Here is a 25,356-nt window from a genome sequence, read left to right as displayed (position 1 = left end):
CAAAACTATTAAAATAATTAGAACAGACATATGTAACAAAATAAAATAATGTAATAAAGTAAATATGATGAAAAACCTAAAATAAGTAGGACAAAATGTAATTAAGTAAAATAATGTGATAAAGTAATAAAATGATTTACCATTAGAGTTTCCTAACTAAAAGCAAATCTAAACAGGAAGGTTTTGAGACTCTTCTTAAAGCAGTACAGGAATTAATTCCCTATTGATTCCATAGTAAATTGCAATTGAAAATTTTTATTCAGATCAACATGAAACTTGTATATGTTAGGCATATGTTTGTCATAAAACTTTTGAGTTTTGATATTAGATTTAGCAGGTTTTTGGTGGCCATGTATGCTTTCTGGCACCCTTGTCAGGCTTATGTGCTGAAATCAGCGTTTACATTACTCAAAAACAATTATATCCTTTGTATCCTGATTGATTTTGTCCCCAAAAAAGTCAAAGTACAGTATATTTACAAAGTGTGTATTTTTGTAGCAGCGCAGTTAATTTGTTTGTGCGTGATGTACTACATCAAACGCCTGGGTCTGTTTGTAAAGGGAACCGCGACTCCGCCCACGTGCGGTCGGCTCCGCCCATGTGCGGTCGGAACCGCCCATGTGCTGTCGGCTCCGCCCACGTGTGTTCGAATGGATTACACGACCGCTCTGAGCCGAATGCCTTCGCTGAATCAGAGACCTTCAACACGCCTGGAAAATACACAAGACCTGCGGGGGAAACCTGTAAACTCAACGGGCTCATCACACACGGACATTAGTGATATTAGTGATTAGTGATATCGGAGTTTCCACTGATGCCACTTTCATTTTTCTGAAGTTGCTTTTCAATATCTCCGATCTGATACACCGCACAGCAGTAGCAAGTAAACTGTTAAACGACCACCGAAAAAAACTTCTGTTTACTTCGGACGGACAAACAAATCAAATGTAAGTGAAGATGTTGGAGGTGGAGTAGCGTAAACTACCAGTCGTTATCCGTGTGGGAGGGAGAGGGAGAGAGGACGTGGATTAACAGTCGTACAGGTAAATTTACGGGGGTTCGGATTAACTTTCACCTCGCAGTTTTCAAAGGTTCAAAACGCGCTCTACGAACTTCGCCGGGATCGACTGTGCGGCTCGGTTTCCTGTAGGTGGGATTCTGTTGTTAATACCAACAATCCTGCGATTGCGGTACCCCGGTATACTAGCTGACGCTCACCCAGTTAGTGTGCATATAACTGATTTTGCTTTTGCACCGATTAATGTAATTCGTAGTTGTGTGAAAGGTTTTAAATAAGTACGTTTAAGTAATGGCACAGTGATCCTTTTGCTATAAAGCTCTTGTGAACTGTTATTTTCATTACTGAGGTCATAGGATTTGCATTTTGGTTTAGAATAAAAATGTAAAGTAAATAAGTAAATAATCCTGGTACCACGTTATAAGCACGTGTGTTTCCAGCACCCAGCCATGATCCTGTCAAACTGGGCCCAGTGGGCTCGTGCAGTGCAAACCTGTGTCCCCTGCACAAGACTCAGACCCATCAGTGTCTTGCTAGTCGCGAATTCTGGCTGTGCTCGAGCTGCAGGGCACACAGACGAAAGCCAGAGTAGACAGAATATCAGGCAGACAGACAGATGATGTTTACCCTGTCATCTACATTGAGAAAAGACCTCCACAGAGGTGATACCTAAAACAAAGACCCCATTTGTCAGAGTAAAAGAAAGAGGATTTTTGGCTCCACTGGGTTTGCGTAATGGCTTCCCCATAGTCTTCCCCCTTAGTCACGTTTATGCTGTTACCCTGTGTCCTCCTGATAAGTTCCTGTCTGTGATTCCCCCAATCAGTTGTCTTAGATTTATTTATCACCCTGAAAGGAAATTCTAAATAATTGTTTTCTTTGTGGTGTTTCAATGTCTCCTTTCCCCTCACAGGATGTGTGAAAGAATCAAAGATTAAACACATTGCTGTAAGGCAGAGATAAGATCCCTCTGAAAGTCTCTGATAATATACCACTGTCAGGAGTTTTAGGGTACTTATGTAATGCATTATTAGTCATGCCCCTTATTTTTGGCTGCTTGCATCATGAATGACTGCATGAATAGAAACATATCAATTTTTAAAAACGTAATTTTTAAATGTTCTGCCGTTAGTAAGTGTGATGTATTATTGCACAGCACTGAGATAAAATAAATGAACAAGGCTTTGTCACTACTCTGCTGCCATCGATGGATTCATGACAGACTGTCTCTCTCACCGTCCCGTTTAGTTTCTTCCTGAGTGTTCGTCTGTCTGTTTCTTGGTGTCTGGCAGCACTGTTGTGGTCATGTGCAGGTTTAGCACAGATGAGGTACATGTTCTGTAGTCCAGTCTGTCCTTGTTCTACAACACACAGGAACAGAAGGAAGCTCAATTTATCCATCACAACATTGTCCGCTCACACCACCAATTCCCAGCATAACCGGTTTAACTTTGATGGCAATGAAAAGCTTCCGAAGTCACTTCTGAAGTTATAATATATCTGTGAGCGGTAGCCCATACAGTCATGTGTGTGTTGTAAGATATGTTCCTAGACTGTGGTAATATTGTCCTAGTCTGTGTGTGCCAGTGTGGTGTAGTGGGTACTAATCTTACTTCATATATAATCTCATGGTCAAGATGAAAGAGCCTTTGTTTTTGTTTTTTGTTTTTTTTTTTGTTTGGTCAAACACGTTCTGAGGTCTCCTACACATAGGTGCTTTGATAACTTCAACGACCTTGGAGTCCGTTGTCTCCTTCCTGCACGTTATCAGAACAGCAAGTGTCACATTTCACTGGCTGGTGGGAGCCGTTTTCGGCGTCCTGTTTCCAAGCAGGTACTCTTCCGCCAAAATGAATGATCCGTGTCCTCCGTATGCCTGTGTGCATTTGACTGTGCCTCATTTTTCTTGGTCTTGTCATCTGGGTGAAATCAGAGGGAGTGAAGGTTGGCCGAGTCCTTATAAAGCTCCTCTGGTCCGCAGGAGACCTGCTCACACCGCCCTCTCTCTCAGACACGGGCTGTGCCGCTGCACTGGACAGCAGAAGAGTTCCAAACCTGAAATCTCACTGAAATCTATCCGATAGCCTCACGAGTTGCCGTCAGGGTGAAACAATGAATTGGCTTACGGAGCTGTGCAAGCCGACTCTGTTTTTGAAGGTCGGGTGTGTTTGGTGAATAGTGGAGCTTTAGGTTAATGATGATTAGAAACGCATACCTGCCATCACGTGAGAGGTTGAAACTGATTCTGATGTGATCCCCTCACACACATTGATGTGACGTGTGTTCAGGGATTAAATGATCTCCACTGTGCTCTATGCCTACCTTGATTTGCAAGGTACATGTCTGCAATAGAAGTTCCTGAAAGAGAGGCTGAAGGGTACAGTCTGTGGCAAGTGTCAAGGGTCATGGTGTAATGAAACCAGCGCTGTCTGACACACGGACCTACGAGCAGCACACTCGCATTTTGCTAAACTTAAAAAAAAAAAACCTTCAGACTCCAGTGTCATGGAAACCAGCAGGATCGGACAGCCGTCCACAAACCCAGCCGAGGGAACACACAGCTGCCGAACGCACACACACTCACTTGTACACAGTCACACACACACTCACTCATTTGCTCGCCCGTGTGTTGTTCCACTCCCACTTCGAACACCAGGACTGACCAAATGTGAGTGTCTGGCACAGTGGAAGGTGCTGTGTTGTTCCTGAGGTGCTGTATGCAAAACATGGAGCCGTTTCTGTTTATTGTGTCTGGGTGACTCACACGTCCGGCAGCCTTTAACTTCGTCCTTCGCAGTATGTAGATGCTTCAGAATTTCCATCTGATGTTTGACAATTGTCATACAGGTTCTGACCTGCGTAACTTCCAGTTTGAAGGAATTGTCAGGTAAGCTAAAATGTTATATAGAGAGTTTTGTTTTTCTTAAATTAACATGAGCTTTAAGAAATTGTGTTTTGGGCGATTTGCTTGAGGAGTCATCTGCAGATAGACAGATGTGTGTCTTAAACACTAGATTCTTACATAAATGTGTAGTCTGAATTTAGGCTGAAACCATTTTCAAGTTGCAGGTTCACAACCTTTTGGATGTGAGTTGCTTTGCTCCTCTTGCTCAGTTGATGTTTCTAAGGAAATTTGTGAATTTTAACTTCAGCTCATTTGAATATGTCTGTCTAGTGCTTTTCATGCAATGTATACGTCCCTGTCATTTCACTACCAATGCAGTTTGGTCTGTGTTTGCTATAAAGAGGATGTTTTGTTTTTTGTCATTGCTTGTTTATTTTAAACGTGTGCATGTTCAGCCTTCCACTGGGGCAGATGGCCAGTGTTATCTCCCCCACACAGGGGCATTTGTCTACAAGGTGTGAGGCCAAAACAGGCAGGCATGTTCTGGGCAGATAAAGGCACAAATCTGGGCTTCCTTTGTTAGACTCTAGTGGAACGCATACATCACCGTTCAGTATGAACAACCCAGTGGGTTATTAGACTGGCTTAAAAGAAATTTATTAAAAATCTCATGTTTGGGTCAGGATGGCCAATCTGGTAACACATAAATCATGAAACGTGTGATAAACAGACGGTGATGGAGATTGTGTCATGCAAGCGATAGTCACACCTGAAGAGCCTCAGAGGCTGAACGATGAGGATATCAGCTCCTCAGAGGCTGAACGATGAGGTTATCGGCTCCTCAGAGGCTGAACTATGAGGATATCGGCTCCTCAGAGGCTGAACGATGAGGATATCTGCTCCTCAGAGGCTGAACGATGAGGTTATCGGCTCCTCAGAGGCTGAACGATGAGGATATCGGCTCCTCAGAGGCTGAACGATGAGGATATCGGCTCCTCAGAGGCTGAACGATGAGGATATCGGCTCCTCAGAGGCTGAACGATGAGGATATCGGCTCCTCAGAGGCTGAACGATGAGGATATCGGCTCCTCAGAGGCTGAACGATGAGGATATCGGCTCCTCAGAGGCTGAACGATGAGGTTATCGGCTCCTCAGAGGCTGAACGATGAGGTTATCGGCTCCTCAGAGGCTGAACGATGAGGTTATCGGCTCCTCAGAGGCTGAACGATGAGGTTATCGGCTCCTCAGAGGCTGAACGATGAGGATATCCTCAGCTCCTCAGAGCCCCAAACGTGCTAATGATTCATTAACATTCTCGTCCCGCTGGCTGGCCAATTCATTATTCTATTATTAACAAGGCTAATAACTCCGTGCCATAGCACAGCCAATCCTGCTCCTCTCGTTTTGAGCGTTACGTATGCGCTGTTCTCCACATGAAGGCCTACACCGCGCCTACGAGTACTCTTGTATTAATAATGAGGAAAACGTGTATGTCGCCATTGTTTGAAGAACCAAATGTGTTACTATACATTTTTTGAAGTGTCACAGTGGAGTGGTGAGTGTCACAATCAGCATAACCACCTGTGGGGGATCTTCTTCTGGCCAAGATCATTTATGTTCCCAAGACAACCGATATTTCAGCTGTCGTGAGCTGAATAATTCATTGTGCTGAAAAGGCGTTGAGCCACAGTTTTGCTCTCTGATCTGTTGCTGGGGACGCACGTTCCATGGCAAACTCATCACAGCCTTTTGGTTAGGTCTGATAACATACAGCAGAACAAGGTGTACCTTGCCTTGAAGCAGAGCATCTCACAACACACTGCTACAGTAGACAAAATATCATCTTTTGTTCATTTCCTGAACTGTTTACCTCTGACTCAAAGTAGAAGGATGTCATGTAAGAATGTTGTGTAAGATGTGGTTATAATTGGATAGTGGGTAATAATGCTGTTTGATGCTTGGGGAACCAGAGTTCAGAACCCACTCTAGGCTCTATGCCATAATGCCATACCTGAAACAGTCCTTGGGCTCCTGATGACACATTTGCCTGCGTCTGTAACTTTATTATTATGCGTCTGTAAATTATTGCGTGAAGTCATTCTGCATAAAAGCATCTGCAAAATGTGTGAGATCAAAAAAAAACATTCTATCACTGGGACCTGAGGTTGTCCATGAGGACCCATGTCATCTCTGCCAGTAACTGAAAGAGGTACTACTGATACCAGCTCATTTTGACAGTGGCGGGTGAAGAGGCCAGAGGCTGTGAGCTCGTGGTGCAGGAATAGAGGACACATTTCTGTTGGAGGATTCCTGGACTCATTGCTGGTGGAAGACTCCTTCAACAGCACACTTTGGGATCCCAATGACCTCTTCACACTCCCCTATGACCTCTTCACACTCCCCTAATCAACCCTAATGACAGGAACTGACTAATGACAGAAAATGACTAAGCAAGACGTGTGTGTGTGTGTGTGTGTGTGTGTGTGTGTGTGTGTGTGTGTGTGTGTGTGTGTGTATTTATCATGCTAATGAATGCTTGCATTGACCTCCTGTCACCACAGCTGGATGCCGGTGCCTGATGAGGTCATCTGTAAGGGACATGGCCGATGCAGAGTAGGACCTGATGTCAGTTTTGAAATGTCAGTGGTACAGCTGAGTGCAGCTACTTTCATGGACTCCACATTCCTATTTGGAGTGAACTGTCTACTAAAGCAACAGGCAACAATGTTTGGAATATTAACAGATTTCCATTTTACAAAGAACAATTTTTGGCATGACTATACACTTTTATGTGCCAGACCAGAATATTACAGATAATAGAATTGACCATCCCAGTGTCCCAGTGTCAGACTGGCAAAAATGTTGGGCTGCTAGATGCTTCTGCTTCTGGGGCTTGGGGAAGGTGAACAGTGAACTGGGAGTACTGGTTTAGTCCGGCGGCCTTGAGTGAGGACGCTGTGAACTGGGAGGACTGGTGTAGTCCGGAGCCCTTGACGCTGTGAACTGGGAGGACTGGTGTAGTCCAGAGCCCTTGTGTTTGCGTGACATGACCATGAGGGAAACAAGACTGACAGGCACATTCCGTTAAACAGATGAAGTCCATGTCTGTGCTTGCATTTCACTCACACTGCCTCACAATGTTCACCATCAGAGGCATTACAGCCACTAGAGGAATGTGCTTTTGTTTTTCTCTTCTGTCTTTGACGTCACTTAAATTAAGTTGCCCCCAGTTACTCATTGATAGTAATTATTTTTCCACATTTAGCAGTTCATGGATTCCTGTTCTTGTAATTTATGATTATTTTGTGACATGTGATTTAACGTATAATCTATAATGCATGATTGTGTTTTTGAAGTGTTTGACCTGTATTATCTTGTATTTATGCTTGATTTACATTAGATTGTATTCATCTCAGATTTGGATCTACCACTGATCTGGGATTAGCATTAGGGTTAGTGTTAGTGTGATTGAGTGTTCCCCCCAGGGTTAGAGTTAGGATTAAGCAGAGGTGTACAGTGGGGAAAATAAGTATTTAGTCAGTCACCAATTGTGCAAGTTCTCCCACTTAAAAAGATGAGAGAGGCCGGTAATTGACATCATAGGTAGACCTCAACTATAAGAGACAAAATGTGAAAAAAAAATTGAGAATCATTTTGTCTGACTTTTAAAGAATTTATTTGCAAATAATGGTGGAAAATAAGTATTTGGTCACCTACAAACAAGCAAGATTTCTGGCTGTCACAGACCTGTAACTTCTTTTTTAAGAGGCTCCTCTTTCCCCCACTCATTACCTGTATTAATGGCACCTATTTGAAGTCGTTAACAGTATAAAAGACACCTGCCCACAACCTCAAACAGTCACACTCCAAACTCCACTATGGTGAAGACGAAAGAGCTGTCGGAGGACACCAGAAACCGAATTGTAGGCTGGGAAGACTGAATCTGCAATAGGCAAGCAGCTTGGTGTGAGGAAATCTACTGTGGGAGCAATAATCAGAAAATGGAAGACCTACAAGACCACTACTAATCTCCCTCGATCTGGGGCTCCACGCAAGATCTCAGCCCGTGGGGTCAAAATGATCACAAGAACGGTGAGGAAAAATCCCAGAACCACAAGGGGGGATCTAGTGAATGACCTGCAGAAAGCTGGGACCAACGTTACAAAGGCTACCATCAGCAACACACTACGACGCCAGGGACTCAGATCTTGCAGTGCCAGACGTGTCCCCCTGCTTAAGCCAGTCCATATCCAGGCACGTCTGAAGTTTGCTAGAGAGCATTTGGATGTTCCAGAAGAGTATTGGGAGAATGTCATATGGTCAGATGAAACCAAAGTAGAACTATTTGGTAAAAACACAACTTGTCGTGTTTGGAGTACAGTGAATGCTGAGTTGCATCCAAAGAACACCATACCAACTGTCAAGCATGGGGGTGGCAACATCATGCTTTGGGGCTGTTTCTCTGCAAAGGGACCAGGACGACTGGTCCCTGTACATGAAAGAATGAATGGGGCCATGTATTGTGAGATTTTGGGTGCAAACCTCCTTCCATCAGCAAGGGCAATGAAGATGAAACTTGAGGAGATCTGCATGGAGGAATGGGCCAACATACCAGCAACAGTGTGTGCCAACCTTGTGAAGACTTACAGAAAACGTTTGACCTCTGTCATTGCCAACAGAGGATATACAACAAAGTATTGAGATGAACTTTTGTTATTGACCAAATACTTATTTTCCACCATTATTTGCAAATAAATTCTTTAAAAAAGTCAGACAAAATGATTTTCTCAATTTTTTTTCACATTTTGTCTCTCATAGTTGAGGTCTACCTATGATGTCAATTACCGGCCTCTCTCATCTTTTTAAGTGGGAGAACTTGCACAATTGGTGACTGACTAAATACTTATTTTCCCCACTGTATAATCCAGGTTCAGAAAGTCAAAGTCCTCACCAGGATTTTGCTCAAGCTTGCTAGATTTTCTAATTAGTGCAATCCAGGTAAAATGAGTGGAATCAACACAATCCAGGAAGCCTCTGGGATTAGGGTTAGTGTTGGTTCATTTACATTCATTAGACTCTGAAGCGCTAAATCTGCTCCCGGGGTGTGGATGGTGGCCCTGAGGCCCAGCGAAGCGTTCCATCTTCATGTTCTTGTTCTCCCAGGCTTGGTGGTGTGGAGTGGGATGTAAGTGCTGCAGGAGCATGAAGCATCAGCCCTTGCAGGTCTACGAGAGACAGCTGTGCTTGTCCTGCCTGACCGGAATCTACGGGTGCCGCTGGAAACGCTACCAGCGTTCCCACGACAACAGCTCCAAGGTAGGAAGCTGCGTTGCCGTGTGCTGTGGTTTTGTTGTTTAGCCATGTGGTGTTGCGGATGAGGCCGTGTGATGTTGGGACAATAACCCAGATGGTTCAGCTACGTGGCATCATTGTCCACTCAAACACACCTGGAGGAAGCACTCGGACGCTTCTTTGATGATGCTGATTAAAAAGTGAAGCCTTTTTACGGCGTATGTTTTCATCTAGCTGTGTGTGGGTGTGTGTGTGTGTGTGTGTGTGTGTGTGTTTGTCTGCATTAAAGTTCTCCTTTCTAACAGGGCATCAATCTGTACGTGTTGGGTTGAGAGAAACTTGAGCCGAGGTTTCAGGTTATCCTGAAAGGGATGTTTCAGGTCAATCCCATCTGAACACAGCACACAGAGGACTGCTCTCAGCTGACCTGTCCTTTCTGTTCTGGTCTGGGGACAGAGACACACGTGCCAATATTGTCTAGCTCATTTAGTCAGCCAGTAATGTTAAACTGGTGGCTTAACAGGATATGCACCCTTGTGAATTGGGTGATCATGCATGTTGACTTAAATGGATGAAGCTATATATATATATACAAAGTTTCCAAAGAAATAGGATAAGCTGTGCAAGCAATATATATATATATAAATATATGTGTATGTATATATATATATATATATATATATATATATAATACACACACAGACACAACACACACACACTGCTTACACAGCTAATTCTGTTTTCACAATGTAGATAAACCACAGTTACTCACCTGCACTCTTCTTTCATACAATATAGACATAACGAGATAATACATACATATACATGACGAGATAATACATGCATATACGTAAGTACACTAAGGTACAGAGGAACAGGGCATTTCAGACAGGTGCATCATGAGATTTGATCCAGTTTATACTGTAAAAATTAGATGTTTAAATTATAACATTCATTCCATAGGGTTTTCAAGTTTCAACAGTGTAAATCAGTTGTATTTTTTTGTGTGTGTGTTTCCTAAGAACTGGCAATGTAAACATGTATGCCATCTACGTATTCAAATGTCTTGCCACTGGAAACAAGACATTGTAAACTGATAGACCTTCAGCACATGTTTGGTTTTTCTGGTCTTATCTGGTTACATCACATGCAGGTTATACAGTAGCTGCAGTAATGCATGAGGAGGAATGGCTGGAGATGATTGGTCCTTTTCTTGCTATTGGATGAATGCACATGTAGCACATCTAGAGGATTTATTTGGTGTTTTTGTCTTGTCTGTGGGACATTAGTGGAGGATCCTTTAAAATGATCCTTTGCGTCATCCTGGAAGATTTTAAAGTGTTTAAGTATAATATTAGCCACTGTTTTGTTTTTTTGTAGGATTAAAAGGCAGGATCAAAGGAATTCTTGTTGTCTTAATGGCACATTTTTTAATAGGTGAATGCATCTAAAAATCACAGGATGAATTAATTTAATACAATAGGCAAACAAACAGTGTCATTTAACGGAAGTGATAAATTACTGTAACAAAACAAATGCAAATTTGACCTCAAATGAAAGCCACAAAATGCAAATGTACACCAACTCTAATGAGCATGTTTACCAGCCTTCTATTAGAGGTCATTTACCTTTACTATTAAACATGCAGGATATAAACACTGGTGTTTACATGTCAATTGCATCTTGGATTACGAGTCCTGCTTAAGTGGATGTCTTTCTTTGAGCGCTTAGGTTGGGGGAGGAAGCAGTAGTTAGTGTGACGTCTGCCCCCCCACCCCCGTGTTCCTCCGTGTTCCTCCGTGTTCCTGTGTTCCTCCCCTGCTCATACTATACTGGTCCGCAGGGCTCAAATTAAATGACTTTTGGAATGTGTTCAGTGTACGTTAATAAAATTCTGATCACAGGTGGGTGGGTGAGAGGGAAGGAGAGGAGGAGAGAGGAGGGGAGGAGAGGAGGGGAGGAGAGGAGAGGACAGCGAATACACGACTATGTGCAGAAGAAAAGCTGTTTATATAAAGCAGTATTTTAACTCCAACTTTATAGTACATACATGTGTATGTATGTATGTATGTATGTATAGATGGTTGTGTTTCTGTTCAGATGTGCCAATTTCTGGCATTTTACCTAGTTTCTTTTGCATGTTCAGTGTGGTTGCTTTTGTGTAACAACTTTTTCTGGTGCTCAGACACCCTGCAATCACTCTCTAAATCTCTGTCTGTCTCTTTCTGTCTCGCACTCTGTCTGTCTTACTCTGATACAACTAGTCAGATCTCTCCATTGTGCCTGTAGCACCACTATACAAAAAACTGCTGCTCAACGTAACCTATAAAATCACCATATAACGCCTCATAACATCACTGTATAATGTCTCATAACCACCGTATAACACCATATAACCATCTCACATGCACTGGTTGGCTTTTGGGAGAGTGTTAGTCCTGCAGGTTGTTATTACTGGAATGACGGAGGCGGTCAGTGCCGGCCAGGGTGCTTATGTGTGACGGGAGAATCAGATTAGATTACCAGTTCAGCACCAATCAGCCGCGCTCCGAGTCTGAATAGCTCAGTGAGGTTTGGGTTGTCTTGTAGTGCAACACCTCTTAATGTTTGAGGTAGAGACTGTATCAAGCATTCTGGTGTTTCCAGAACTGCAGGAAGCTGTTTCTGGAGAGACCCTTTTACGGTTTTCATTAGTTCTTGCTACGTAAGATGTTCCCTGTAGTTTAGGACGTGTGTGGAGCGTATATTGAGAGCAGAGAGCCCAGCTGCAGTTGTGCTGTGTGTTCAGAGTCTTTACAGTGATACTTAAGTGAATTAACCTTGATCCTTTTTTATCCCTCTATTTATAAACTGCTGATTTATAATGAAGGTCTGTGAGCTGCCTTACGAACCAGCTTTATAATGCATTTCTCAACCCTCCCCTCCATAGTATGTTGTCCAAAAGTACATTTTGTACTACACAGATTAGAATCTCAATATGACAAATTGAAGAAAAGCTCACTGGCCGCGTGAACATGAGAGACATTTGGATGATTTGGTGTGTGATCTTTTTCATTCTGAACTTCCTGAAGTCTTTTTTTTTTATAAAAGCGTGATATAAAAGCCATGGTTATGGTTCATGGTCACGCACCTCCCTTCCAGTTTCTATGGTGACCTGATGACACACCTGGTGATTTATCGATTTATTTATTTATTTGTCTCAGACAAAAGGACCACTGTCCTCACAACTCTAAGGTTAGGGCATTCTGTGCAGTATTTCACAATTAATGTGCTGTGTAGCATTGGGTGCTGAGGTTTCTATGGAAAAGGAATTTCATTAAACTTGAGACTTCCATCTTTAAAGGTTCACCATTTACACTCGGGTCCTCCAAAAATATGTTAATATGTTTAGGATCCCACTTCATGACATGTTTCAGTACAACAGGGTTAGGGTTCAAATCCATTCAAAATCCACATGTTTATATATAATATTGCCAAAAGTATTTACTCAGAATCAAGTGTTCCAATCACTTCCATGGCAAAATGGCAAACATGTGTATAAAATTAAGCACCTAGGCATGCAGACTGTTTTTACAAACATTAGTGAAAGAATGGGTCACTCTCAGGAGCTCCAGTGAATTCCAGTGTGGAACTGTGATAGGATGCCACGTGTGCAACAAATCCAGTCGTTAAATTTCCTCACTCCTAAATATTCCACAGTCAACTGTCATCTGTATTATAATAAAATGGAAGTGTTTGGGAACGACAGCAACTCAGCCATGCAGTGGTAGGCCATGTAAACTGACAGGAGTCAGTGGGGTTCGAGGATGCTGAAGAGCATAGTGTGAAGAGGTCGCCAACTTTTTGCAGAGTCAATCACTACAGACATCCAAACTTCATGTGGCCTTCAGATTAGCTCAAGAACTAGCTTGTTTTGTTGTACATTTCATTTAGCTAGTTTTGTTGTACATTTCCCTACACATGTACATAACATGCTGAGTGCAGGGCAGGTCTCAAGCTCACCGTGTCCCTGGTCTTCTTCACAGTGGGAGTGCGTGTGGTTCTTCCTCCTGTGCTCCTCCTTCCTCCTCCTCCTCATCTGGTCCTACTTTTGGTGGGAGGCCCAGAACGACTACAATGAGCTGAACTGGTGAGGGTGCAGTGTTTGTCTACAGGGCTGTTGTCTACAGTGGCCGAGAAAACCCATCTCGCTGCAAATACACAAAGCTAATTCATCAATATGACAATGTGTACACTACATTTCAGAAACAAGCTGCAAATTCAGAAATGCTGCAAATCTAGTCACAACACAATGGAAGTGTTTCTAAACTAATTATTTTAAGCAGGGACTTAGCCAGAAAAAAGAGTTGAGTCATACAGTATCTTATTACATTGAATGGGAGTGAATTAGTAAAGCTTTTTATAGGTAGTTAGCTAGGTATTTAAGCCTTAAAACGTTTTTAGTTTTTGTCTAAATACCTAGCTACCTTGAAAAGTTTTTAAGCCTTAGATTTCGTCTAAATATTTAGCTAGCTATCTAGCTACCTTTACTAATTCAGTCCCGTTCACCGTAATGACATTTTTGATTCACTGTCTGTGAATCAACTCTGACATTTTATTCATTATCTAATCTGTGTGTCTGCCCCTGAGTTACAACTTTTCTTTCTCTCTCTTATTCTTAAACTTTTAAACTCTTCCCTGACACCCGTGTGTTGGTGAATCTGTTCTCCTGGCGCCAGCTACTTAACACACAGCGGGCTGAACAGGCTAGAATTTATAATACTGTTTATGAAGCATGCTGGCTGTGATCTATATGTAGAGACGATATCAAAACCTTTACACTGTATATCAACTCTTGTGAATAACAATCTGTAGGTTTTTAGCCAGAAACAAGAGTATCTCATTAGGTTGAACAGGTCTGAATGAGTAAATCTGTTGCTAGCTAGCTATGTATTTAGACGAAAACTAAGGCTTAAAACACTTTTATGTAGCTAGTTACATTTTAAGAGCTTTACTAATTCAGCCCTGTTCTATGTAATAAGATACTGTATAAGACAACTCTTTTTTTTCTAGTTAAAAACCTATGGTGTTATTCCCTTTGTCTTACCAGATTATGTTATGTTTGTTTACCTACAGAAGCTCTGCGTAAAATAATTAGTCCAGAAACACTTCCGTTGTGTTGAGTGAATGTGCAATGTTTCTGAATTTGCAGTGTTTCTGAATGCACAGTGTTTCCTAAATGTAGCATATGTGTTGTCATTTTGATGAATGTGCTTAGTGTATATGCAGCGTGTTTTTCTTTTGCAGTGCGCTGGATTTTCTCGGCCACCGTAGTTGTCTCCATAGGAGTAGACTTGCAGTGAGGGTGCAGTGTTTCTGCTGGGCTGTTGCCTCCGTGAGGCCACCGTGCTGAGTTCAGTCTCTTCCCCAGGCTTCTTTATAACCGCTCAGGGGAGTGGAGTGACAGCACAGTCCCCATAATAGCAACCAGCCTTGTGGGACTCTCCTACATCACGTTTTTATTGGTAAGTGTTACACACATGCACGCATGGGCGCACACACACACACACACACACACACACCATATACCGTCTTTATTTTATATTTATTTTGGCTACAGTCAGACACTAGCCTTGGCTTTGAGTCAGATTTACAGTAATTACTCATTCTCCACAGGGAAACAGTAGCATAACTGCCAGTTCATCTGTTCCTTTCTGCCTGATCTCTTTAAGGTCCTGGGCCTGTGCCATATTGCATTGGGACAGCAGCTTAACCTATACTGGATTCATAAGGTAACCCCATAATGGCCATTAGTACTAAATAAATATTCATTCACATTGCCACATAATAAAAATGATTATAGTCATGAATTTAAATATATACATAGCTACATTAAACAGTTAGACACTGGTCTGTGTTTCCTTCTGCTCAGATTGGAGTTTTGGCAGCTCTCAGCACCACAATCGCAGGTGTGGTGTCCATCCATGACTTATGGAGAGACGAATGGTCTGTTGTTCTCATCTCCTTGCAGGTTGCAACACATTCCCTCATCCCAATCATTCAGGCTCATTAAAGATTGCTTCACACTGCATTAAAGCAAAATTGCAGACCATATTATGGCTGGTGGAAAGATGTGGGTGGAACTAAAACATTTTTTCCCGTGTCTAGTCGACGGGTCCGTTTCTGCACATAGGAGCCGTTTCTGTAGTGACGATGTTGGGATGGCTGGTCGCCGGGCAGGTCATGCGTAGAGACAGAAAGAGTGAGTTTGATTGTGTGGCCAACATCTTTCAGTGTGACAGACAATATGAGCGATTACCGTGGTGCCTACAGGCAGGGCGGCTTATGATCTTACAGACGCACGGACACAAAGAACTCAACACCTCCACATATTCATATCCACAGCGGGTGCCATTAAACTCCTGCGCTGTGGGTTTATTACACTGTGAAATAGCACCATGAGGAGGTGTAATAGAATAACAATAAAAAACAACCAATAATTACATGTAGATCAATTAATAATTAATAATAATAATTAGATGTAGAATAAAGTATGTTTGCATTTTAATTTAAATATTCATAATTTCAGTGTGGGACTTTATTAAAATGCAAAGGTATGTATTTGTATCATGTTTACTTGTGTGTGTGTGCGCACGTGCGTGCGTTTGTGTGTGTGTTTGTGTGTGTGTGTGTGTGTGTGTGTGTGTGTGTGTGTAGGTCAGCAGGTAGTGCTGCTCCTGGTGTACGTGTGTGTCCTTCTGGGCCTCTACGTGGTTCCCCTCACCATCTCCTCTCCCTGCATCATGCCTCGGTCCAGACTGAAGACCCGGCCCGCCATCATCGGGCACAGAGGCGCTCCCATGGTGACTCAGCGTGTTCTCTTAACACACAGCTGTTTGTGTGTGACATCTGTATGTCATCAGTTACAGAGAGCAGACACTACTTTTCTGTACTAAGTACCTCTGTCTCAGTCAGAATGTATGTAGACACAGGTATCCTGAAGAAGTTTCAAGTGTTTCGAGACATTTTTGGAGGCAGGAGCAAAACATGAGTGCAAAACACAAAACATGTATTTTGCACAACACAGTTAAAAAGGAATAGGCTAAATAAACAGAAGCAGGTAATTTCAGTTGTACCATCCCTGAGGTAAGTGGGTGTGGACTAATGCTGTGATTGATGCATGTGCTGTGTTGGTGTTAGCTGGATAGGGCGTATATTTGATAGGATAGCTGGTATATTTGGAGTGGTCGTAAAAAAAATTGTTGTTTTATCTTAAATAAAAGGAAAAACCAAGACACTCCTCTGTTCCAAGAAAGTGAACAAGCTTTATTAATAGCATAGAGATAAAAAACAAGACCTGTCTCATACGGTAATGGGAATGTTGTGGTGGTCTGTGGCCCACGCATTGCTACAACCACAGTACGTTGTATCTGCTGGGGAAAAAAACATGACAACAGAATAAAAAAAATAATCCTTAACACTTGTCAATTTAACCGTTAACTACAGTTACGGTATGTAACTGCCTGTTCTTTGAAGTTTGCATTAGTTGAAAATACAGTTTTACTTGGAACCCAAAGGGGCAGTTCTTCCGTGTGGGGCATTTTGGGGTTTTGGATCCCTGAACCTGCTTGGACACACCCTCTCCAAATCAGTGCTGTTTCTGGACTACCTGCCCTCCCAAGGGGTCATAGGATTGGCTGTGTACCAAATGGAGCCAATAGAAACAGTGGAAAGATCAATGTATTGTTCTGTCCTTCTCTGTGATGAAAGAACTTCTGATGTTTTGCAAGAGAGATCATCATCCATGATGACACATGTGGTCGCAGGTCTTTCAGCATCAGATGCTCTCACCCAGGTGACCCATCTGAGGTCAGGGTCTCTGATGAGGTCCTTCTGAGTAGTGCAGGTGGACATCAGTGACTTCTGTTCCGTTAGTGTTACTACTGTTACATTCCTGTTCTGCTCTAGTAGAATCCTCTTTCTACCCGGCCAGTCATATTAACGCTGGACTCTGTTTCTCTGTCCGTTAGCTCGCTCCGGAGAACACTCTGATGTCTTTCCACAAAGCCTTGCAGCAGAAAGTGATTGCGTTTGAGGCTGATGTCACCATCAGGTAAGTCTTCTCTCGCCATTTCCCTTCATATCTGAGATGAAAGAAACATCATGATCTTGCTTCTTCTTTTTGCAAATACAAAAAGCAAAACAAGTCTGTTTGCGTTTGACTGCACCGCTCACGGAACCGTTCCGGCATTGTTTCAGCGCCCTGCATTCTTTTTCGGCTAACGTCTTTATCTGTCACTGCGGGCTGTGAGGTCGAGGGCATTTCAGGTGACCCGCTGTTGACTCGACCAATGAAGAGAGGCGGTGGTAAGAGGGGTGGGGTCTGACTCAGCCACTGAGCTTTCAGCTACTCGCTGTATTAAGAGGCCTTGCAATCAACCTGCCTGCCGCCTGTGACCCCTGTGACCCCTGTGCCCTCTGGCATCCTACAGCTGTATCTGTGTCTCTCTCCTCCTGCTGTTTGCTTCAGATGCTGCGTGTCAAACGCTTCCTGAAATTCTTGGCCACTTGACATGCTTGACGTGTGCAAGGTTGGGCGTCTGAACAAAGGGGAGTAAAACCTCTCCACACGGCCCGTTTGCCTTGTGAGGTCGATTACAGTTGATTTGTGGCAGCTGCGTGTGGAAACCCAAGGCCCTTCATCCTAGTGATCCTCTCCTCCCTAAGGGGACTGACTGCTCCTCCTCCCTTTGCAGCACTGACGGAGTGCCCTTCCTGATGCGGGACCACACCCTCCGCCGCACCACCGATGTGGCAAGACACTTTCCCAGCCGCCAGCATGACGATGCCTCACTCTTCAATTGGACTGAGATCCGTTCTCTAAATGCCGGTGTGTGGTTCCTGAGGGTAAGAGCATGCACCCTGTAGGGCCATGTATCCCACACTCCTTAGCTTAGCATCCAGCTGTAGTGTAATATGGTGGTGTTTTACGGAGGTGTTTTATGGCTGTATTTGTGGAACTGTTTTATTGCAGTGTTGATGTCAGTGTTTTATGGTGTTGTTTTATGGCAGTGTTATGGCAGTGTGGATGGTGGTGTTTTATGGTGTGTGTTGTATGTCAGTATTTTACGGCAGTGTTGGTGGTGTTTTATGGTGTTGTTTATGGCAGTGTTGATGGTGGTATTTTATGTGAGTGATGGTGGTGGTGTTTTATGGAGGTGTTTTATGGCAGTGTTGATGGTGGTGTTTTATGGTGTGTGTTTTATGGCAGTATTTTATGGCAGTGTTGATGGTGGTGTTTTATGGTGTTGTTTTATGGTGTTTTATGGCAGTGTTGATGGTGGTGTTCTATGGTGGTGTTCTATGGTGGTGTTCTATGGTGTTGTTCTATGGTGTTGTTTTATGGCGGTGTTTGATGGTGTGTGTTTGATGGCAGTGTTGATGGTGGTGTTTTATGGTGTGTGTTTTATGGCAGTGTTGATGGTGGTGTTTTATGGTGTGTGTTTTATGGCAGTGTTGATGGTGGTGTTTTATGGCGGTGTTGATGGTGGTGTTTTTGGCAGTGTTTTACCCCACCACCTTCTGGGTTATGATCTTGTGTGGTTCTAGCTTCCCACGTAGAGAAGGTAGCAGATATTGGTAATGGGAATCTAATGGATAATGAGACTGCAAACCTACTTGTAGCTGGCCCAGAGAACTTTATTTTATTTTATATATATTGTGTCCCAGGATGATCCTTACTGGACTGTCAAGTTAATTTCCACAAAAGACTACAGCCGTGCGGCTAACCAGACGGTGTGCAGCTTGATGGAGCTGCTTCACCTGGCTGCCACGTGGAACTGCTCCGTTATATTCAGCCTGCGCAGACCCCCCCCTGGACACCCCCGCCACAAGCTCTGGATCAGTGACGTGCTAAAGGCTGCTGAGAGCTCAGGAATTCGGTCAGAACAGGTGAGATGTAGTATGATGTAGTAGTAATAGTAGTAGTAATAGTTGTAATTATAGTAGTTGTAGTAGTAGACATAGTAGTAGTAGTAGTAGTAGTAATAGTAGAAGTAGTAGTAGTAGTAGCAGTAGTAATTGTGATAATCGTAGTAGTAGTAATTGTAGTAGTGGTAGTAATAGTAGTACTAGTAGTAATAGTAATAGTTATACTAGTAGTAGTAATAGTAGTAATATTAGTTGTTGTAGTAGTAAGAGTAGTAATATTAGTTTTAGTAGTAGTAATAGTAGTAGTAGTAGTAGTAGTGGTGGTGGTAGTACTAATTGTAGAAGTAGTTATAGTAGTAGTAGTAGTAGTAGAAGTAGTGGTAATAGTAGTTGTAGTAATAGTAGTGTTAGTAGTGGTGGTAGTAGTAGTAATAGTAGAAGAACTAATAGAAGTAGTAGCAGTAGTAGTATTACTAATTGTAGAAGTAGTAGTCGTAGTGGTAGTAGTAGTAATAGTAGTAGTAGTAATTGTAGAAGTAATAGTAGTAGAAGTACTAATAGAAGTAGTAGTAGTACTAATTCTAGAAGAAGTAGTAGTAGTAGTGGTAATAGTAGTAGAAGTAGTAGTAGTGGTAGTTGTAGTAGTAGTAATAGTACTAGTTGTAGCAGTAGTGGTAGTGATAGCAGTGATGGTATTTAGATGCTGAAGATCTTGGGTAAATAGTTGTTGTCCTGTTTGTTGTGCCACTATTGCACCTGCTGGATGGGACAGCAGACTTGAGTCTGAGGCTGTTTTCCATATCAACATCTCCGTTGTGTCAAGTAAATGGGGGTTGTTGATGAACACACACACCTCTGATGCGCGCACACACACCTCGCATGCACACACACACACACCTCTGATACACACACACACACACCTCTGACTAGTAACTTGGGATGCAGATAATGAAGTTACCAGGAGTTCGGTGTCATTCTCTATTAGGTGTCATTGCTAAGCATTCTCCGTGTGTGTGTGTGTGTGTGTGTGTGTGTGTGTGTGTGTGTGTGTGTGTGTGTGTGTGTGTGTGTGTGTGTGTGTGTGTGTGTGTGTGTGTGTGTGTGTGTGTGTGTGTGTGTGTGTGTGTGCGCAGGTGATGTGGATGCCAGACTCGTACAGGTACAATGTCCGAGCTGCTGTACCTTTGCCTTCACAGCAGGAGGAGACGACCCCTGTGGATTCACTGAAAGAGAGGACAGTTCACACTCTCAGTCTGCACTACAGCCAGGCCACGGAGGCTGAGATCAGGTACACACACACACACACACGCACATTCATGCGCACATGCGCACACACACACAAGAATGGCATATACTTCTGTTTAAAGAGCTTCTCCGTGCAGTTTCCGCCTTCTTTTGGCAGATCTGTTAAGATGATTGGCTGCAGTAAAAAATGATTGACAGCTAACTCTGGCTGATAATTGGCTTAATAAAAAATGATTGACAACAAAAGTCTAGTATCTGATTGGCTGCATTCGAAAATGATTGACACATGCTCCGCCCTTTACCCACGCCCACCGGGGCTCCGGGCTGCAGCATTACATATATGAGCAGCTCTGCAGTGAGATCTTCAGGGCTCTCGCGTCCCTTTCACAGCAGGGTGTTCCTTCATAACATGCTCTGAATTTTTCCTGATTGCTATGCAGTCAACAACACGCTCCATGTTGTGAAGGGATTTAGAGGGACACGTAATCAGTTAATCACAAACACAATTGTTTATTCATCGATCACTGCATTTTTTAAGATGCAATACCACATTGTTTGCACATGACAAGCAGGCAAGTGTCCTGCAGTCGTAGGCCGCTGAAGTGTTGGCGGTGATGTAACTGATTCCAGTATATCATGCCTGTGACTACCAATGTTCAGGTTGTGTGAAACTGCATTATTAATCATGTCTGCCTCCACAAGAACATGTGGATCTGTGATCAGGTCTTCACTCACATTTACACACACACACACACACACACACACACACACACACACACACGCACACACACACACACACACAGTAAGTTCCTTCTAAAATGACTATGTCTGCATTCCTTCAGTTCAGTCACCCACACACACACACACACACACACACACACACACACACACACACACTCAGCATGCCCCTTTTAAGGTATCAGGTCCTTTTAACCAGAAAGTGAAGGTGGGGAAATGATAAATTCTGAATAAAGTAAAATTAACATTAACAAATTCATATCAGGTTCTTTATGTTCTTGGTCATGTTTCTGAGAATGATTCTAATCAAAACTCCTTGTTAGTCTGGCTGCAGGGATCATGTCTGTGCATGTGACTTGCTGCCCCATCTGGTGGTATATGGTGGTATATGGTGGTATATGGTGGTATCTGGTGGTATCTGGTGGTATCTGGTGGTGTTTTGAAGGGATCTGGACCCTCTCCCCTCTCATAATTTTGAAGAAGGGCTTATGGCATTATTAGCACACAATACCTCATGTACACCATAGCGAACTTGAAGTGATGTGAGACAGACATCGTGTGTGTGTGTGTGTGTGTGTGTGTGTGTGTGTGTGTGTGTGTGTGTGTGTGTGTGTGTGTGTGTGTGTGTGTGTGTGTGTGTGTGTGTGTGTGTGTGTGTGTGTGTGTGTGTGTGTGTGAGCAGCCGTTTCAGAGGCAGCAACATCAGTCTGAACGTGTACCCAGTGAATGAGCCCTGGCTCTACTCAGTGTTGTGGTGCAGCGGTGTGGAATACGTCACATCTGACGCCCCCCAAGTCCTCCGCCAAGTGTCTCAACCCATCTGGCTTATGGTGAGAGACTGCTGACCACGCCCCCCACGTGTCGCACCTCAGGGTCGGGAACGGGCTTTGTACCGCCATCTAGTGGTGACACAATGTGATAACAGTAGACCTTGTGTTTCAGAGTCCGGATGAATACTGCTTGATATGGATCACGTCCGATCTTATATCCGCAGCAATTGTTATAGGAATATTCATATTGCAAAAGTAAGTATCTTTGTCTGGGTTATAACTACATAACTGAAGCGTAATGTTTTCTAACCTGTTAACATAGGCACAGGTGTGTTCAGAGGTTTGTGTCTGCTTTGCTTTTTCTCAGCTACAGCAATAGCTGCTTCTAAACGGCTTCTGAACTGACTGCAATGATCTGTTTTCCTTCTTTCCACTGTCCTACTCTCGCTATCTCTCTCTCTCACTCCCTCTCTCTCTCACTCTCTCCATCCCTCCCTCTCTCTCCCTCACTCTTTCTCCTTTTCTCTCTCTCTCGCTCTCCATCTCTCACTCCCTAACTCTCTTTCTGTCTATCTTCTGTTCTCTCTGCATGTCTTCTGTCTCCGCTGCTTGCTGCAATGTCTCAGCTGTCACATGATCAGGTAACCAGAGTAACACCAGAGGGCCATTCCCAACCCTGCCACCCAATTCCTCTGTGTTTGTGTTTTTCCCCTTTCTTCCTCTACCCGACATTTCTTACATATTTAACAATGCTCCCTCAAAATCATATTGTCTTCATCTTTTCTTATAGCCTATGTTTAGACTATACGGTACTACGGTGGGTGGTACCGCGTGCAGTGTCTGTGGTGGGAGTGGCCTTAATGTGGGCTTGTTTGCCTGGGGGGAAGGAGCCTTGCAGTAGTGGGAGTGGCCTTTACGGGGCTTATTTGCCTGGGGGAGGAGCCTGGCAGCAGTGGGAGTGGCCTTTACGGGGGCTTGTATGTGTCTGGTGGTGCTCTACAGGTGGAGGATGAGTGGGATGAGGAGCTACAACCCGGAGCAGATCGTGCTGAGCGCTGTGGCGCACAGACCCGGCCGCCATGTCAGCATCATGAGGGAGAAACTGCTTTTCTCAGGTGACACTGGGGCCACATTAACCCACCAGCCTCACTGCTATGGTGCTGCCGCAGCTGAATCTAATTACTGCAGTAAAAATGCTGAAATTTGTGCAGTCATCAAAACGTGTTGCACAGCGAGCCAGGTGGCAAACTGCAGCAGACTCAATCTCCATCTCACTCTCTTCCTCACTCTGTTCCTGTCTCACTCTCTTCCTCACTCTCACTCTCTTCCTGTCTCATTCCCTTCCTCACTCAATCTGTTTCTCGTTCTCTCCACAGCTGAGACGACTCATTAACAGCTCCGAGCTGACGTTGCCCTCTTGCTGTGCTAATGCTAAATCTATTGTTTCACTCCCTCCAACGTTTAGAAATAAACAACGGCCACGGTAGCACAGAAGAGCTGTCCATGTATGTCGACCACAGCTAAGGAGGATGCAGTCACGATGTCATTTCCTGTTGACCAGCCTGTCTCCCATCTCCATCTGCTGCTCTGGTGAAGACCAGATGTTCTTTGTTTGGTTTCTGTTCAGTCTTCTGTGCTGAGGGTCTTGCAGCTGCCACTCTGCACATCAGGTTTGCTGGTTTTCCTAAAGACCAATGAAGGACTTTACTGGTCATGGTGCGCAAGTGAACTTATGGTTGTTTGACAGGCACATGGCAAGTTCGTCTTTTTAAAGACTTCCGAGATAGTTGCAGCCACATCGGTGCTGTGTGTGTGTGTGTGTGTGTGTGTGTGTGTGTGTGTGTGTGTGTGTGTGTGTGTTCTGAGAATAGCGCATAGCACTGAACTCTTCCAGTGTCTCACTGTCTCACCTCCTGCAGTGAGTTTGCTTACTACATTTGTATTGACTATTTATGTAATGGGCCCTCAATACACTGCCTTATATTTTGTTATGTATTAAACTGTATATGACATGAAGTATTGCTACAGCGGTAGTGTGTATAGCTTGAGAAGAAATAATTTCCTTTTGGGGAGAAATATTAGTATTTAAATATTAGTGAATTATTATTCACCTACAGTATATCTGTGGATTCAGGCTCATAGGGGTTTTAAGTCCAATCTAAAATAAAGGATGTCTGAGGATTATTTGTACTTAGGAATATATTTGTACTGTGGGTAGATATTTTTTTACTACATTGTGCTAATGTACTGATGAGTTGTGCTGAAAGTTACAGGAGTTGACAGTGAAACACCTAGTTACCAGGTAGTGAAACACCTAGTTACCTAACCCTAGTTACCAGGTAGTGCACATGTTATGTAACTCGTTCTGATTTGTAATCCATGTGGAAGGAAGTTTCTCTGTGACATGAATGTACTGTACTGTTGTTTTTCTTCTTCTTCTTTATGGGAATTAATGGGGTAATTTTACAAAAGAGATGATTTACTGCGTTACAGGACAAAAGGGAAATAAATATAAAATTGCACTGTGGTCTCCAGTTTCACTGTGCAAATGTGTCGGATTTGCGTCGAAACACCTGCTCCAGCATGGGGGCTTGTAACAGATCCCCCACATCCGAAAATCTGGAATGTGAACAGCATTATACTAACGCGTAAGCTGCATAGGGACCCTTCCATGTAGATGCATAGGCCATTACACGCCATGTTTGTCCATGTGAAGCTGCTTCCTGCTCCACAGCATTTGAAGACAACAGACGTGATCACCAGAAGGTCATGACTCCACCCCATGAGGTACGATCTGAAGGCAAAACCATATAGACTGATGATTTCCCTCTTTAAGGGATGATCATTTATTTGACACTGAATTACATGAAATGTCACCAGTAGTTTTTTAATCTTTTACACTCTAAGGACCTAAGCCCAGACTGCTATTAAACTTGTATAGGCCTCAATGCTATTGAATAATTCACAGTTGTTAATAAAGTACATTCCTTAAGATTAAGATTAGTAGCTAATAATTAAAAGTGCTTCATGATGTTAATCAGTGTCTGTATCACTGCTGTTATTGCAGGTGGCTGGATAATGTAAATGAGCTATTTAAAACCACGTTTTTAATTAACTTGTGTGCCATGTGCAGTCTGATTTGTCAGGTTGTCCAGCAGTCTGATTGGTCAGGTTGTCAGTTAAGCCTCTTTTATGGATGTTGAACAGCAATCTGTACATTTGCTCACATTCAAAGGAAGTTGAAAAAGCAGCAAAGAGTATGTGAGAGAAACTACAGCTTTACAACTGGAGTGTAAAATTTACATGAGCTTTACACAACATAAGGACAGCCCATTTTACAGTGAAGGGGAAGAAAAGCTGCCAAAATAAATTAGTAATTTAATTTGAAGTTGGATTCGCAGGACACTTTGTTCCTAGCATACTGTGTTCCCATAAAAGCAAGATCCAAGAAAATAGATGTAGGTTTCCTGGGTCTTTAAAAACCAGTTTGTGGATTTCAACACTAGAGGGCGACAAATTGCCAATAGGTTTTTAGACAG

The 25,356-nt window shown here is 43.2% G+C and overlaps 1 protein-coding gene across 7 annotated transcripts; it reads left to right on the top strand.

The window, feature by feature from the left end:
• Positions 1 to 654: 654 nt before the first annotated feature.
• On the top strand, positions 655 to 24,761 carry gdpd5a (glycerophosphodiester phosphodiesterase domain containing 5a). Of its 7 annotated transcripts, XM_077019244.1 has the most exons (17): positions 657 to 947; positions 9,027 to 9,179; positions 13,181 to 13,284; positions 14,566 to 14,659; positions 14,867 to 14,926; positions 15,067 to 15,165; positions 15,303 to 15,396; positions 15,852 to 15,997; positions 17,165 to 17,247; positions 17,891 to 18,041; positions 18,864 to 19,085; positions 20,198 to 20,352; positions 21,730 to 21,877; positions 21,990 to 22,072; positions 22,444 to 22,458; positions 22,820 to 22,932; positions 23,283 to 24,757. In XM_077019244.1, the coding sequence occupies exons 2-17, from the start codon at positions 9,066 to 9,068 to the stop codon at positions 23,339 to 23,341; spliced, it is 1,740 nt and encodes a 579-aa protein (XP_076875359.1). In that variant the 5' UTR covers positions 657 to 947; positions 9,027 to 9,065; the 3' UTR covers positions 23,342 to 24,757. The 7 variants fall into 7 exon arrangements, with proteins under 7 accessions (XP_076875356.1, XP_076875355.1, XP_076875358.1 ...); XM_077019241.1 differs by having other exon boundaries at positions 655 to 1,043; positions 22,820 to 24,761; XM_077019240.1 differs by having other exon boundaries at positions 655 to 947; positions 22,820 to 24,760.
• Positions 24,762 to 25,356: the final 595 nt, after the last annotated feature.

The sequence above is a fragment of the Brachyhypopomus gauderio genome, chromosome 10 (genome assembly GCF_052324685.1).
Source record: "Brachyhypopomus gauderio isolate BG-103 chromosome 10, BGAUD_0.2, whole genome shotgun sequence".
NCBI classification, from domain to species: Eukaryota; Metazoa; Chordata; class Actinopteri; order Gymnotiformes; family Hypopomidae; genus Brachyhypopomus; species Brachyhypopomus gauderio.
This window is presented reverse-complemented; position numbering and strand designations above follow the sequence as displayed.

Bases quoted from the DNA above. Each gene is read 5' to 3' on its own strand.
- gdpd5a (XM_077019241.1), top strand. From the start codon at position 9,066: ATGAAGCATCAGCCCTTGCAGGTCTACGAGAGACAGCTGTGCTTGTCC. The intron at 15,397-15,851 runs GTGAGTTTGATT...GTGTGTGTGTAG, and splicing joins CATGCGTAGAGACAGAAAGA to GTCAGCAGGTAGTGCTGCTC. The intron at 20,353-21,729 runs GTACACACACAC...GTGTGTGAGCAG, and splicing joins GCCACGGAGGCTGAGATCAG to CCGTTTCAGAGGCAGCAACA.